Source organism: Episyrphus balteatus, chromosome 2 (assembly GCF_945859705.1).
Source record: "Episyrphus balteatus chromosome 2, idEpiBalt1.1, whole genome shotgun sequence".
In the NCBI taxonomy this organism is placed as follows: Eukaryota; Metazoa; Arthropoda; class Insecta; order Diptera; family Syrphidae; genus Episyrphus; species Episyrphus balteatus.
This window is the reverse complement of record NC_079135.1, coordinates 133,529,883-133,546,001: the sequence shown is the minus strand read 5'-3', so window position 1 is coordinate 133,546,001 and position 16,119 is coordinate 133,529,883. Positions and strand designations below refer to the sequence as shown.

The 16,119-nt window shown below is 29.6% G+C and overlaps 2 protein-coding genes across 9 annotated transcripts in view; one reads left to right on the top strand and one right to left on the bottom strand.

The window, feature by feature from the left end:
* LOC129908915 (ras-related protein Ral-a) overlaps positions 1-16,119 on the top strand; it is a 154,982-nt gene that overhangs the window by 47,516 nt on the left and 91,347 nt on the right. For 5 of the 7 annotated variants that reach the window (XR_008771363.1, XR_008771365.1, XR_008771370.1 and 2 more), the window contains one exon: positions 6,693-6,887. The exons of the other annotated variants lie outside the window; for them this stretch is intronic. The gene's annotated coding sequence lies outside the window, so the exon portion shown is untranslated. The remainder of the gene's footprint in view (positions 1-6,692; positions 6,888-16,119) is intronic. 7 annotated transcript variants of the gene reach the window in all.
* Positions 1-16,119, bottom strand: part of LOC129908914 (uncharacterized) — an 86,568-nt gene that overhangs the window by 10,945 nt on the left and 59,504 nt on the right. For both annotated transcript variants that reach the window (XM_055985748.1, XM_055985749.1), the window contains exons 3-4: positions 12,381-12,472; positions 12,066-12,176 (exon numbers count right to left, since the gene is read on the bottom strand). In XM_055985748.1, the coding sequence (XP_055841723.1) occupies positions 12,066-12,176; positions 12,381-12,472 (203 nt within the window). The remainder of the gene's footprint in view (positions 1-12,065; positions 12,177-12,380; positions 12,473-16,119) is intronic.

Here is a 16,119-nt window from a genome sequence, read left to right as displayed (position 1 = left end):
GAGGGGTTAAATACAATTATTATTTACTATGGGAGGGGGGTCAATGTCCCCCTGTTTTGGCGGGAGGGGCAATTTTCAAAAAAAAAAATACTTAAAACAAAAAAAAATTATTAAAAAACAACGGCAACACTTACAGTTTTGATTGATACTTTTTTCAAAAGCTAGAATTATAATTATAAACTTAATATTAATTTTAAAATGAAGTTATTTTAATCAATTCTTTTTGAAATAAACGAGTGATTCCGATAAAGAAAGTATTTTGTCTATTTTTCAATTTTCTCAAAAAGTAGAAGGCATAGGAACATTATGATTTTCATGATTTGATAAGAAATTATTTAAGGCAGTTTACTTTGTCGATCAATTTCGTATTGAGGTCCACAGTCTTTGTGAAAATTGTACTCAATGTATTTTTAAACTTTTTTTTCACAAGTTTTGACTTTGAAATCGGGTATTTCAAAAACAATTGATTAAAATAACTTCATTTTAAAATTAATATTAAGTTTATAATTCTAGCTTTTGAAAAAAGTATCAATCAAAACTGTAAGTATTGCCGTTGTTTTTTAATAATTTTTTTTATTTTAAGTATTTTTTTTTAGAAAATTGCCCCTCCCGCCAAAACAGGGGGACATTGACCCCCCTCCCATAGTAAATAATAATTGTATTTAACCCCTCTACAAAATCTCATTATCAGTTCTTGGTGCTTAAGTTATCGTACTTTCCCCTCAAATGTTTCTATTTTACTTGAGTAAAACTAAAAATGCGAAAAAAAGATAGATTAAAATGGCCATACTTCGGTTAATTTTCAATGAAAAAATTTAGTGAGTACAGCATTTTGAAGGAAATTTAATCTTCTTTTTTTGTTTGAAGCAACGTTTATGTCTATCTCAACCAAAAAAAAATATACAAGTAAAAAAGCAAAAAAACTCAAAAAATCGATTTTTTAGATATTTTTTTTATGATTGTTTCGACTATTTTGGTATGGAAATTTTTTTTTCAAATTTAAAAAAAACATTATTCCAATAGGAAATTTAATTCTCTACAAAAAGTTTTTGTGCAATATATCAAAATTTTGCTTGGTTTACGAGGTATATTGAAAAAACCAAAAAGGGGGCTTTTGCACCCCTATCTTCAGTTTCCACCCTCTCATTTAATAGCACTCCGCGGTTTTATCTTCTTTTATAACCGATTGAACGATTCCTGCAATAAAAACCCGTGAACGTCTTAGTTCCTTTCTAAACTACATAATCAATAGCCTAGTATAAAGCTAATTTGACTCCACTAGAAGTAAGTTTATGGGAATATAATTTCAGCAATTCAAAAGTTGGAATTTTGCTAGTAGTTACTGTAGCCAAAACAATGAATTTTTGAACGACTGTCGGTAACCAAGTAGATAGCTGTTAAAATACTCAATTTTTTTTGTCTTTTCAAATAGTCAAAATACAAAGCAAAGTACCTGCCTCTTATTGGATAAAAAGAGCGAAGGAAGAGAAAAAAAATTAAATTGTAGCTAAAAACTTCATATATATGCCACATCATTCACATTCCAAGTGGATAGTGGTAAATTCACAGGAAATAAGAGTCAACATCCTGAGTTTATAAAACATGCAAAAATGTGTGTATGTCATGTTGGAAAAGTAAATTATCCCGTGCATTTGTGGTCACGTTGCTCGAGAGTAATCCACAAGAAGTAATCCACAAGGACAAATATGAAGTTTGCAGTAGAACCACTTTCCCGTTACCACTTTTTACTCGACACACTTAGTTTTACCCTCAAAAGCATTGTTTTGTCATTCCGGATCTTTGTAAGGACATAAATGCAAACATGCCACGGATTGAGTAAATGAGTGGTTTCCTGATATGTAGAACTTTACTAGCAGGGATAGAGTAGGTATATCAACTCTTGGTAATTATTCTGAAATATTCAAGGGCTTTTGGTTAATTCTAGCTGCAGTCGTTTTATTTATAGGGAAGTGGTCCACCTAGCCCAAACTACATACAACTATGAGTATAACATCAACATACGTATACATATGTGTATGAGTATATATTATATCAAAGCTCACATCACACATATATTATATTCTGCATTTTATTTTAATGCAAGGGAAATAATAAAAAATATTTTTTACCCGGGACGGGACAACGAAATAAAGAAAATATTTTTTTATCATCACATCACTGAGATTGAGGGTGGGAATTGCATCCACTAACCTCACATGAATGTGTTGTCCTTTTTGTAGGTAGTGTTATTAAAAAACTAGAGTGAACGTTCGAAGTTAAAGGGGTAGGTGTAGGTATTCTGAATTCCATCTCGATGCCGTTCGTTCGTTCGTTTGCATGCGCACACAATTTTTGCTCGTTGTGTATAGGTACTATTTTGTAATTAAAGTTATGGACTGGATACCGGATATACAGGCAAGGCATCTCCATGTAATTCCCACTTTTGCTACGGAAATTAAAATGAAAACCTTCCAAGCACAGACACGCTATCTCCTCCGATGAGATTCTAATAATGGAAGTGCAACTTGGATGTCTGAACACTAGACTCTGTTCAAAATCCACCATCCGTGTTGTCAACATTTTTCGGAAAAAGTTTATTTTAAAATTATGTGGCTTTTCACATACGACGATGACGACGACAACGACGATAACAACGACGATGACTATGACGATGACGACGTCACTTTCGTCCTTCTTTAGAATGATGTTTCCTCTTAACTTTCTCAGCATAAGTCCTGTTTTGGTATTGCGGGCGTTATTATAACTACAATTTGCGGCAAGAGGTAAACCGACAAGGATTTCAAGTTGTCGTTTTTCCTGCTGTTCTCCCCTTCTTTGATGGATTATACGTATATGAGTGAGGATTCACTTTCCTTTCCAACAACCCCTTCTAATGCCGACAATATTTCTAAATTGCTTGGGTTATAGAGCATCAAAAAGGGTTCATTGTTTCACCATTTTTTGGTTTGTTCTCAGTCTTCATTTTATGGTAACTTAATCGTATTCCATCTAAAGACGAATAACAAGGTTATGTTATACTCCTATATATATAAAATATGTATACATACATATAAAGGAAACATTAATGTTTGTATATATGTCTGTTTGTAGCATCGTCAAAAATGGACGAAAAACGGAAAGAGTGAAATTAAATTGGCAAAAATGGAATGTTTTCATTAAAATATTTGAATGTGGTGGCGGCTACAGAATTTTTATGAAGCAAAGTGATTTTCAACTGTTCAGAGTGCTCGTCAGAATCCACAAAAATGTTTTCGTTATAAAAAGTTATGCCTTTACAGCAATTTAAAATTTGTTCTTATATTTATTTTACTATTTTTGTATTGTGAGTGTTTTACTTTTTTGTTTTATAACCAAACCGAATTCAGATAACTTTTTTATAGCAATTGCATCCTGTTTAAGATAAAAATGGAAAATAAAAATAACTACAGTTAATTACTCAATATTAATATATTTATATACACATACCCTAAATTCATCGCTGGAATATATATATATATTTTTTTTCACTCTCTAATATGTAGTCATGACTTTAGGCCAAGATATATACATAATTTCATGTTATGTTTCCGGAATTGCTTTTCAGCTCCGTTTTCGGGATATTTACATCAAAAACTTGAAAAACTTGTTTGATTATTGTATTCTCGAAATTCATTAAATTTTGTTTGCCTGAAAGTTTAAAATACTTGAGGCCTTACTGCAGTACCTTGTAGTTCGAAAACGTCAATCTACCGTTTCGCATCGGTGTCTTAAGAAATAAAGGATTGGATTTCGTCACATTTGAATGTCATTTTATAATTTTCTTTTTACAATTAAAAAAAAAGCATCAAGACTTTATATTTTTAATCTTAATTTGTTTTCGTTATAATTTTCATTTTATTCGCAACAAAATTGTTTGGTGATCATTTATTTTTTAGAATTAAGCATTTCTGGCATTCTTGCGTTCTGATACCAGGTTAATTTTACACTGTACATATTTTGACTACCTTTATGATAATTATAATTAGATTGTCCTGATAAAAATTGTAGTATAGATTCAGCTGTACTAGCTTGAAATTGTGAATACAGAAAACCCAAAATCATGAAAATCCAGAACCTAAAATCCAGAAATGAAAGAAAAAGTTAAATCTACTTCAAAATTGTCTGCTCATTGAAACTTGAAAGAGAACTATAACCCAGTTAATTTCGTAAGGGTTAAATAAAAGCAACTTTTCAAAATTGGCTTTTTTCTCCTTATTTCATGACACCGATTTTTTCTTTACGGAAAAATTCTTCATCGATATCAACCTTACAGAATTAGGTTTATGTGTTTTGTTTAATAAAACAATATTTTTTGTGGTTGTATTTAATGTCAAACTGGGCGAAAAAATGTAAGTTCATTTAGAAATATCCTTCACTCTGTTTAAGTCAAACCCCATTAAGTTGCAATTTTTTTTATTATTTTTCCGTTAATCTCATAATGATGAACGTTTTGGGTTATTGAAAAGAGCTTTGTATCCTCATTTTTCGAAACAATGTTTAACACATGGACATATTAAACGTTTTGGCACATCAATCAAAATAAAAGCTGCCCGAACCCACTTGTTAGATAACCAAATTTTAAAGATATATCTTAATAATTCGTAGAGCTAAAGATAGATAAGAATAAATTCATGAGGGTGAATTCCAAATCTTATTTGATTTATATGAAAATAAATACATTTATCCGCAATCCCCGTTTCACATAATAAGATAAGTGTTGTATTTCAATAAAATGTTTCCATTCTAACCTTTTTGTTAAAGCATTTAGAGTCCTACTTTATTTTTCGTTTTTAAGAAAGGTTTTACTAACTGAGTAAATTAAATATTAGAATATTAAGTACCTACCTGCAAACATATGTATATAATGAAAAAATAGAATGCAAAATAATTGAAGTCAAGCTTATTTTATAAATTGTTTTGCTTATTGAAACCTTTAGGTATTTGAATTTCGTGCATGATGTGTAATGCGAACGAACTCAAATGAAGTTATTTTTAAAACAATACATAATTTAATAAACTGACATAGAAATTTTATTACACAAAAGTCATACGTTTTTGCCTCTAATAGGTAAAATCAACAAAGACTGAAAACAAGGTTGTGTTTGACACTCTTTTGTAGTTATTGTTCGACAACGATAGGAGGTGTCAATTTTTTTACCTAGGTTAGGATGGTATAAGAGTGCGCGGTTGATAAGAGTGCGCAAAGCGATTTTCTACGGTTTGAAAGGGAATATAAGACTGAATACACTTATTTTGGAAAGATCTAAGTGAGTTTGATCTGCTGTCAAAATTTCATGTAAATGTGTTTGTAAACAGAGGTGCTAGTTAAGTTTAAGTTTTTTAGCACTTTTTTTTCCAATTTTTCTTGCCAAACAAATTAAATTTTCCGCTTAACAACAAAAAATAACAATAAACAAAGTATGGGACATTAAAAAGTCAACAAAAAGAAACATTTAAGGAACACGTAAGATTGGTCATAAAGTACATTGTGAAATACATACATATTCTTCGATTACATGTCTGGACGTGTAAGAGTGCGCACCATGATGATGTATAAGAGTGCGCGGGTTAAAAAAGCAGTAAATGCTACACTGAGCCAAAAAACAACGTAAAATCAATCGAAACCACTTTGAATCAATGGAAAATCACTACATTTTTAGCCTAAAGTGGAAAATGATTGAATCAAAGTAGCACACTTTAAATCTAAGTTGTTCACACATTAAAAAAAATAAAAAAAAAAGTAAAACTGGCATCCGCTGGGGATCGAACCAGCTATACCTGGGTTGACAAGCTTGTGCTTTACCACTGTGCCATCTCACTTATAAAAATTTATGTGACAAACTGTAACTTAAGCATAGGACGATTTTCAGAAAATTAATGAATATATTTTTCACCATTGATTCAATGTAGAACGGATTAAAAATTACTATGCGTTTTTTCTCTGGGTGTATCCAAGGCTTCAAAATAACTGGCATTTGTCCATATACCAGCAAACAGCAGCTAGAAAAAGCAATTCCAACCAAAAAGAAACCAAATACAAGTTTTACAAAAAACAAGCTAATGAAAGGAACTAGGAAATATTGAAATTTTCTCGGAATTATTAATCGAAGACTAAATAGATTGTTCCTCGTGCAAGGAGTAATGGGTCGATAAATAGTCTGTTTATTTAAAGATAGGCAGTTTTATTTGCGACTTTTGTGCGAACTTACACCTGTACGCAGCTGCGCACTCTTACAAACTAAGCCGCGCACTCTTACACAATAGGATGTATAAGAGTGCGCAAATTACTTAATGTGGTATTTTGTTTGAATTAATTGAATTAATAAATTTTTGTTACCAGTTTTAAGTTTTTTTCGTTGCTTTGATTATAAACTAAAAACTATATAAAAAAAGTAGTTAAATTCTTCTTGTTATTGTTTTATTTGGTGTTTTCTCTAAAATGCGCACTCTTATACCACCTTACCCTATACATTTAATCAATTTACTCTAAAACCGTACTAATTATGAGATGAATCAACGTTTAAAGCTGGGCTTGTGTAGACTTATTTATTTGAATTTTTTGTATTTATTTTTATAAAAATAAAAGTAGTTTTAAAAAATTACTTTCACTTGAAAAGTATAAAACATAAAAGAAAATTTCTATTCAATTTCAGAAAAAATGTCCTATATAGAACAAAATAGAATTCAGTTACCAGATGCCAAAATTCAGGACTACCAGCTTTGAATAAAAAGTGTTTTTCGAAAAAAAAAAAAATTGGAATCTTTTCTGAATGTAACATCTGTCAAAATGGAATAACAATAGCGTATAATTCTACTTCATTACAATTATTATTAGCAAAATGAAACTGGTAAGTGACTTATTCATTTGAGGTGGACTTTTTAGATTAAAAACAAAACTAAAAGTTAATCTTCTTTTGTTCCTTATCTATTATAATCTATAACCCGCATGACGTCCGTGGAGGAGCGTTTTAGCGTGTTTTCTGATAAACATCAGAAAATAAATTTAACTCTACTCTAAATTTATAATTCTGTATATGTATAATGCTATACAACAATCAATGAGGAATAATTTGACTCTCGATATCATATTTTTTTTACTATAACCTTAACCTACTTGGATCCCTTAGGAATTTTTAAGGTCGAAGTCTCACGTTTGAAAAAGAAACATGTTTGGCCTTTGCTGTTTGAATATTAAGTGTAGCAAAAATTAAAAGAAACTAGTGCAAATATGCATAATCTGGAACATCACGAAGGTTTAATTCTATTGAGTGAAATCATAACCGATTTCATTAACACTCCTGAGATTTTAATAGATATGCATAGTTTTGTGAATTCGTTTCTATACTTTTAATTATTTATTGAAAGACATGAGCATACAACTTTCATACGTACATATACATACATTTTATAACGATATAAAATCTCTTGAAGTTTCCTAAATTAAATGGATGAAAGCATAAAATTATTATTTTCCGACACCCATACAATAATTAAAAAAAAATGTCTGATGAATGCCATTTGATCAAAAACAAACATCTTTTAGGAGAGGTTTTAATTCATTGTTAATACAACAAAAAAAAAAAAATATATGTATGTACATATGTATCTAGTTTAAAAAAACAGTAACCAAAAATGTAATCAAGAGAAATTCAATTAACAATATATGAGGTGCTACTTTGAATCAAACAATTTGTGTATTGTTATTTCGGCTTGTTAGTCAAAACTTGTATATCAAAATATAAAACCGCTATACCACACTGCGGCACAGAAAAAATAATTAAGTTTGACTCTGTGCAGCGATAAAAATAATAAAATGCAAAAGAACAGCACAAAAATTCAATTTCATGGTCCGTAAAAACGAATATTAGTAGGACTTCATTTCCAGATAAATTATATTTTGGGAACGAACATTCACGCTTTAACTAAAACGAATGCCCGCCTACCTCTTATGTCACGTTTGGTTATGGCACATTCATAATATAATACCTCTGAACAGTGAACATGGTACTAACGAACGTGTCCATATACATATCCATAAAAATAGCTTGTGTGTACATTCCACCTACATATATATATTGTTTGTTTTTTTTTTTTACATAACGGTTTTGTTACTGTAGGAAAGAAATATAAGTCCTTATATATGTTAGTTAAAGTATACATAGAGCGATATGTATGTATGTCCTCTCATCTCATTGTATATGCAACTTATATTTTGTATGAAAAATGTTGCTTTAAACCACCAAACTAAAACTGATGCAAAGTTATTATATCAAGGGATTTGCACTGGGTAATTGGTTTTTAAGGGATGGATAGGTTGTCAACGACAACGGTGGAATCGAACACACTCAATTCTTTATTCAAAATAAATTACATTAAATCGAGAGTAAGTAATTTTTCCATGTGATAGGGAAATCACTTTACCAAAGGAACTCTTTAAATCAACCTTTGCTTAAACTTGCATAGGTTTAAAAACTCAAATAATCAAATAACCATAATGGCTTCCATTGAATGATACCGAATCAACTTGTCTTTGACAAGTCTCTCAGAAGCAGACAGTTTTAAGTCTGTGATATTATGTTTTTTTTTTCACATCTTTTGCTTAACGCGTCGAGCCTTTAGCCTGTTTTTCATGACTTTTGTTCTTAAATGTATTCCAATCACGAGTTTCATATCTTATTTTTAAACCTTTAAATTTGTCCACTTTTCCTCTGCAGAAATGCACTGAATACAGATTTGTTTCTTTGTTCCAGCAGTTTTTAAAGATTGCCTCTTCTTTGTGATTGTGTTTGACTGTCGCGTCGCACATAAGGGTATTTATAACAAAAAGCTGATCAAAAGTCTAAAATAAAAAATGAAGCGTAACATGAGAGTTTAACCGCTATGTCATAGATAAATTTTTAGCACCCCATGTTGATCCGATAGCAAAAAATAAACTTAGTACTATATAACTTTCACAGTATTCTTTAATATCAGGTAAGAAAATAAAAAGTTCCGCCATTTTGTTTTATGATTTGTTTTCTACATGGGTTATTGGGTAAAAAATACTTTAAACATTTTCCCTTGCAATATTTAATGGCTTCGAAATCTTAGCATCCCATTTGAAAAATTTTGACTTTTATTTAATGTTTTGACTATTTTTTTGCGCCTTAACTGCGGGTCACTGTGGCGTATGTGTAACTTTTTTTATATTGAAATATCTTTTTGGTTAATACAAATTACAAAAATTGTAAAATATGGTACCTAAATAATTTTTGTATTTATTAATTACACTTTTGAGGAACGTATTTCCTTTGAAAATACGAACAAATAATTTTGATCACCTTTTTTGATCAAATATCCCTATGTGCGTCATATGACTTTTCAACTGAGTTCTCAGCCCAACTAACAATTTTACTTCCACAAGGTTAGGATCTTTAATTTCTTGCAGCTAATATCTCTATAGGGCTTGTATTTAGTTTGTGAATCGAAAATTCAAACTTCCGAGGCTTAACTTTCGTTAACAGCTTCCTAGAAACCTAGTGCAAGTGGAATTTAAAAATTTCTACAAGCATTAATGAAAACATTTCGTTTAAATTTCAATATGGCCACATGAAATTCCATTGTAGAAGCACAAGAAATAAAAGCCAATAACTGACTTCTTTTAAATGGCTTTGCAAAATAAATTGTATTAGAACTGCTTACAAAATCTTTATGAATGCTATGTATTTTTTTTATCCAATACGAAAATTATTAGACTCAAAAATTACTTAGGTAGGTTTTTTAGTAGGTAGAAGTACCTACAACTTATACAATTGCCTTAAATGCATTTATTATTATAGTTCTATATTACCAAAACTATGTCAATAGTATGTATATAATTACGTTGAATTTCAAATAAACCGCAGTTAAACGGTTTTGCCTTTTTAAACAAATATTCCACAAAATAAATGTGTTATAGTTACTCCATTCTAATATTTGAATAAAAAAATTGTTGAATCATTGTTTTTGATTGAAAATTATGTTTAATATCACTTTCAAATATAACGACTTACATAATTATATGTTTTGCATCTCTGTGTGAGAAAAAAAAGAAGTTCAATTTCCGGCGCATGCGCGAAAAGCTTTTAGTTTTATATGTTTGCCTTAGCGAAGTTAGGGGATATTTATTTATATTTGTAGAAGTCCTTTAAGTACAAGCAAAATATTGTAAAAAGCATTTAATTTTATAAGTTTGCCTAAGCGAAGTTAGGCTCCCTAATTTTATTTCTAGAAGCCCTGTGAAAGTGAGTACAAGCTAAATTTTTTAAACTGTCAGGCAAACTCATGAGAATAAGAAATATTTGGATAAGTGCCATTATGGTGACCATTTTTGGTTTTTTTATTCATTGTTATAAAGAAATAAATGAAAAAGTGAATCTTTTCATATTGGTAATTGGTTTAAAATAGTGATATTAAAAATGGTTTACTGACCAATTCGGAGTTCATATTCAAGTAAGTGGAGCAGAAAGGAAAACAAGATTTGAATCTTCTCCACTTATTTAAATATAAAATAGTGATGGACATTTTAGATTTTTTATCTAAGTTCAAAACAAAGTTAATTCTCTAATTTTTAAGAAAAAGCCAAAAGCCCAAAAAAATTAAAGATTTTTTTTCTGCTTTGGAAAAATGGGGCTTGACTAAAAAACCCGAATTTTTCAGATATTCCAGAAAAAATTGTTCTCTTTCATCTTCTCAATAATGACATGGTTTGACAATCAGTATATAATATTATTTAGTCTTTATTAAATAATTTTTTACAAGATAAAAAAAAAAAAACAGAAAATAACCAAAAATAATAACTTTGAAAAAAAAAACACAAATGGTCACCATATTCTTTAAGATAGTGCAACTCATCAGGAATTTAAATCGAAGCCCTTAGGAAGCTCTGGTTTCAACTAGTCCAAATTTGAGACTCTTTTAATATATACCTGAGTAGCTCGATGGGTAAGGTACCGGACTATCAATCAGGATGTACGTGGTTTAAATCCAGCAAAATGCGTCAAGTAAGTAAGATGTTTTTTTCTCAATATAATTGTGTTTGGAAATTTAATTTCAGAAGCAAAACTTGTCTGGATCGAAAACAAAGAAGAAAATGAATAAATAAAATGTAATAGGTACAAAAAAAAAAAATAAAATGAAAAAAAAAAATATTTTTTTTTCTTTATTCTATTTGGGATATACCCCGTTTAGACTTTCACAATCCTTCGACAAGTCTACTCAGAGCTTCTAAATAAAAATAAAAGCCTGCAACAATAATACACATTTTCAAATTTCAAATGTTGTTGTCTCTTGTTATGAGTCTCTCCAATCAACTTGCATATGACTCTTCTAAGGCCTTTCAAGCTTCTCGGGTGGGCCAGATGGGCTTCTCTATGGTCGTATACAAGCAATATTTCTAAAATCGAAACAGCTTCGTTAGACCCTTGTGGAAGTAAAATTGTTAGTTGGGAGAGCTTCTTTTTTCTATATCACAGCATGTCCCAACAAAGCCGGTTGTGCTGCACCTAGTATTCACCCGAACGAATAACCTCACCAATTAGTAAACGGACATAGGATATAAGAAATTCAAAAAAGCACCAATTTTGGATACCTAATAAATAAAAAAGCTTTACAAGCTTGCACAAAAACATCAACTCTGTTCCTTTTGTAGATTAAACTGAAGAAGTTCAAACTTTCCAAAGTGTCTTTATTATATTATTACTGCTTAACGTATTTCGATTTTATAGTCGTTAGCAAGAAACTGAAGTTTGTAAAATATGGAAATAAACTATCGAATCTACTTAGACTTCAGACTTTGCGAACCAAATTAAATAATACTATCAACTCAATGAGAGATTTACTTAATTTCTTAAGGGACAAAAATCATGCGTTTGACTTGATTGCAATACATTCATTTCCGACAGCTAGATTGAATATTTCGATAACTCCTCAAATCCAAGTTCAGTACGAAATAGGAAGTTGAGTTTAATTTGAATCATTTTAGATTTGCGAACGAAAAATTAACTTACATCAACATTTATTCCGGAAACAGGAAATACCAAAGTTGGCGGTAATTCTTTTGGGACATATCTGTAAAACTCTTCCGTCTCGAAGTACCAACGTACTGAGTACAAAGCTGCCTGGAAAAGTAAAGAACAAAAAACAAAAGATATTAATTTCACTATAGTTTATTCAAATCGTAGGTATAATTTGATGACAAAGAAATTTCTTTTAATTTTTAAACATTGTCATTCCATTTAACGGGTTAACTTGAACTATTTGAACAATTTTTTTTTTCTAAGCCACAAAAAAAAAAATAAAAATTAATCTCAAACAATAAATACCTGCTCCAAGTCATATTGACATGATAAAGTTGCAGCATTTCCCATTATGACAGCTTCCGGTACAAATATTTTCAAGTCCTTCAAACAGAGAGCTAATAAAAAAGAAGGAGGTTCATTACATAATACATTTAAGATTTGTTTGATTATAATACAGATAAAATAAAAAGAAACCTCCGACCACTCTGCATATTAAAATTTTATTAATGAACTTCGATGTAATCCCTTTACTAAATGGAATTTTAATAAGATCGTTAAAGTACAAAAAGGTTTTCAATAAATGAAAAAAAAAAATAATTTATCGTTTGTATTATGTGCTATACAGTAAGTTGCCGATAGTCTTTTTTTATATAAAAAGAATAAATCGTAAGACGAAACCCAAACAAAAAAGAAATATTCTTAACTTTGAGATGAAAGTTAATCCTTATTAACCTTTCATACCATTTTTAATTTTATTTTAGATTTTCATGAAATACAAATGATGTATTAAATTTTTATTAATCGGTTAAAGTGCTCAGGGAAAAAATGCATAATAATTATAAGGACTCTTAAATGGGGCAAGGGTTTGATACATTCATAGAGCAAAAGTCAACAGTGAACTTTTGTCCATTTTGTTGAGTTATAATTCCATAAATCAATAGTGAATTTCCCATGAAAATCTTTTGAACTTCTGTCCCAGTATTTTTATATTTATTTGATGGTGGTCCAGAAATCTTAAAATGGTACATTTGAAGACCTAAAAGTCTTAGGCCCATTTGCTGAAACGAGTCTTAAATATTTAAGTAAATCATAAAGGCCTAAGTTTCACATACCGGTTTGCACGAACTTAAAAGTAACCCCTAAATCTGACTAAGTTTAACATTATTTAGGATGAGGAAATAGTAGATCATAAGGGTTTTATGTTCTTCTTAAGCAATTTTAACTGCGAAAAAAAGAAAAAAAACACCCCTTAAAAATGATTTTGGGTGTAAAGAGAACAATAATTATAAGTTTAAGAACGGTTAACTTACTTTATACGTGTTAACTAGTAGCAGATGGTACAATTTGCCGCACAAATTCGTATACATTTTTTAACATTTTGCTGTCAAAATTTTCACACACAATACAAACAAACACAATGACACACAAATACATACACAAAAATAAATCTTTCAAATTAATAATTTGTTTTTTATTGAATTAAACACCATTTATTTTACCGCTTTCACTAATATTCATTTTTTCTTCAATAAACATAGACAGAATAACAAAATTTCTTGAATTATTTTAAGTAAATTGTTCAAAAACAATTGAAATTAACTGACGTTTGTGTCGATTTGACAATTTTATTTGAAGCTCTCAGCGATTTCTCGCATGAAAGTAAATCATTGCTAGGATTAACATAAATATTTTTTAGCAACTTGGAATAAACTAAGTAAAACAGAAGTGCTATGTTCGACCTAGCTAAGATCTAAATTTATGATCCGTATGAGCAAATGGGCCTTAATACTGTCAGTAAATAAATTCAAAAAGATCTATGTAGTCAAAACTAAGTTGCTATGTACCAATAGTTTTGCAAGTGAGTATATTTTTTTTATTATATCACATATTTTTGTACGAAAGAATGGGCAAAAATGTATGGCATTAGTTCTAATGTCTTCGACTATCGAGACCTACTCTGCCATGTTAAAGTCAGTTTTTAAAAACAAAGACTTTGCTTTCTTGAGTACATACATATATTATTGTTAAGAAATATGACGTTGAGCAAAAATTCTTTTAATTTGAAAATTCAGAAATATTGCCGAGAATGCAGATGTATACATCGATTTAAGTTAACACGGGGTGCAAATGTTGTAATATAGTACACTATAAATATAAAGCCCAACAAAACTGCCCCACGAGACGAAAGCTAACAATAGGTTTTAATAGATACATAATAAAGTATATCTGTTGTTTTGGAAAGGCATATTCTTTTTAGAAAAAAAAGTAGGTTAATTTTTAATATTTCTCATAAGTTTCAATAATTTACATTACAATTTGGGTCTAAAAGTAAATCTATTGTAATGTTGATTTGAACATAACTCAAGTTGCTTCTGAAAAAAGGACTAACCGTCTTTTCAAAATAACCAATCCAATGAAAGAAGAAAACTAGTGAAAGTAGTTAGAGTAACATATTACTTTAATAAAAAGATTATCGTCAGCTTAGAGTGAAAACCTGTAAACTACGAGCTTCTCTCGCCACATAAGAATAATTTCAAACATTTATAATAAATATAAAAAGACTCAAATTTTATCATTTATTTAATATTTTTTAGTAGTACGGATTCTAAAGAATAACTTTATATTGTTTTGGATATACATATTTAAAATTTCAGAAATCTTTTATTTTTTACTTTTACTTCCAAAAAGGAGGAGGTATTCAATTCGTGTGTATTTTTTTTTTTTTTATTTGTTTGTTTGTTAACTTTGGAACCAATTTGTTAACAAGTGTTTGTTAACAAGTGAACCAATTTTGATTATTCTTTTTGTATTAGAAAGCTAGTGCCTGCAGTGTGGTCCCATTTCAATTTCGTTCAGTTATGGCTATAGAAACTATGAGAAAAACCATAAAACCCAGTTTTTATCCATGGAAGTCGGTTTTCTTTTTTGATAAAATGATTATAAATATTTTTGTATAAGACTTTCAATTGAGTTAGTTCTTTTCCCTAAAAGCCATAGATATGCATTATGCATACTGATATTTATTATCATACTGATCTGGTATTGGTACAAATATGGTCTTCTTAAGTATAAAAGCATTAATTTACTAGTCGCACAATAGAAAAATTTTAATTAAAGAATGTTCATGTGATTCAATTGAAAATAAAAAACAATGGACTTAACATTTATCCGCAAACTTTAAAAAAATAATAATTAACCCTCACACAACAATAAAGGTGTAGATTTTGATAGCTTTATTTATAAGCATAAATAATATACACGATATTTTCTATTGAATAGAATAAATACTTCATTAATCGTCACTACAGAGTTGTAGTTTGTATTTTGTACTGTATTTATATTGTTCTTCATCAATATTTTATTATTTTTCATAAAAAATAATTAATTCAGCACAATACCCCTTTATTTCAAAGCTTTGCAACTGATGTGGGGACTCTTCAAATTGACAATCGAATTGAATTATTATATTGTGTAAAATTTAATTACAGTAAAAATTTTAATTTATGACAGAGTAAGTTTTGTCCTTTGGTCGCAACACGAAAACTCGTCATTGCAAAATGCAGCGTACATGTTGAATTTTACAACCTACACAGATACAAAAAGCCTTCGTATGCAAGCTTTTATGTGGTACATTGGTTTCAATTTAAAATTGCAAATCCGGAACAAAAGGAAAGCTGCTGTTGCCGTTCTGTTCCTGAACAAATTCGGTAAATCATTAATTAACTTACCATCGCGCTTGCGATGTACACGCACGAATATGATATCATTATCCCACCTGGCACAGATGTGTTTTTTATTTCATTCCTCAATGGCAATTTTATTGCTAATCGATAGTACACATTGTACAAGTCACAATCAAAATCTCAATTAAGTTATATTGTAAAGAAAATTGTAAGCACTGGTGTGCAAATTACTTCTGTTATAGCAACGAATAAAGACAATGCACAAAGTGGTATCAAAAATTAAAATAAATTAATTCGTTTTCTCTATGTTGGTCAATGAGTATTGATTAAAATAATGTTAATTTCGCTTTGGAGAGGAA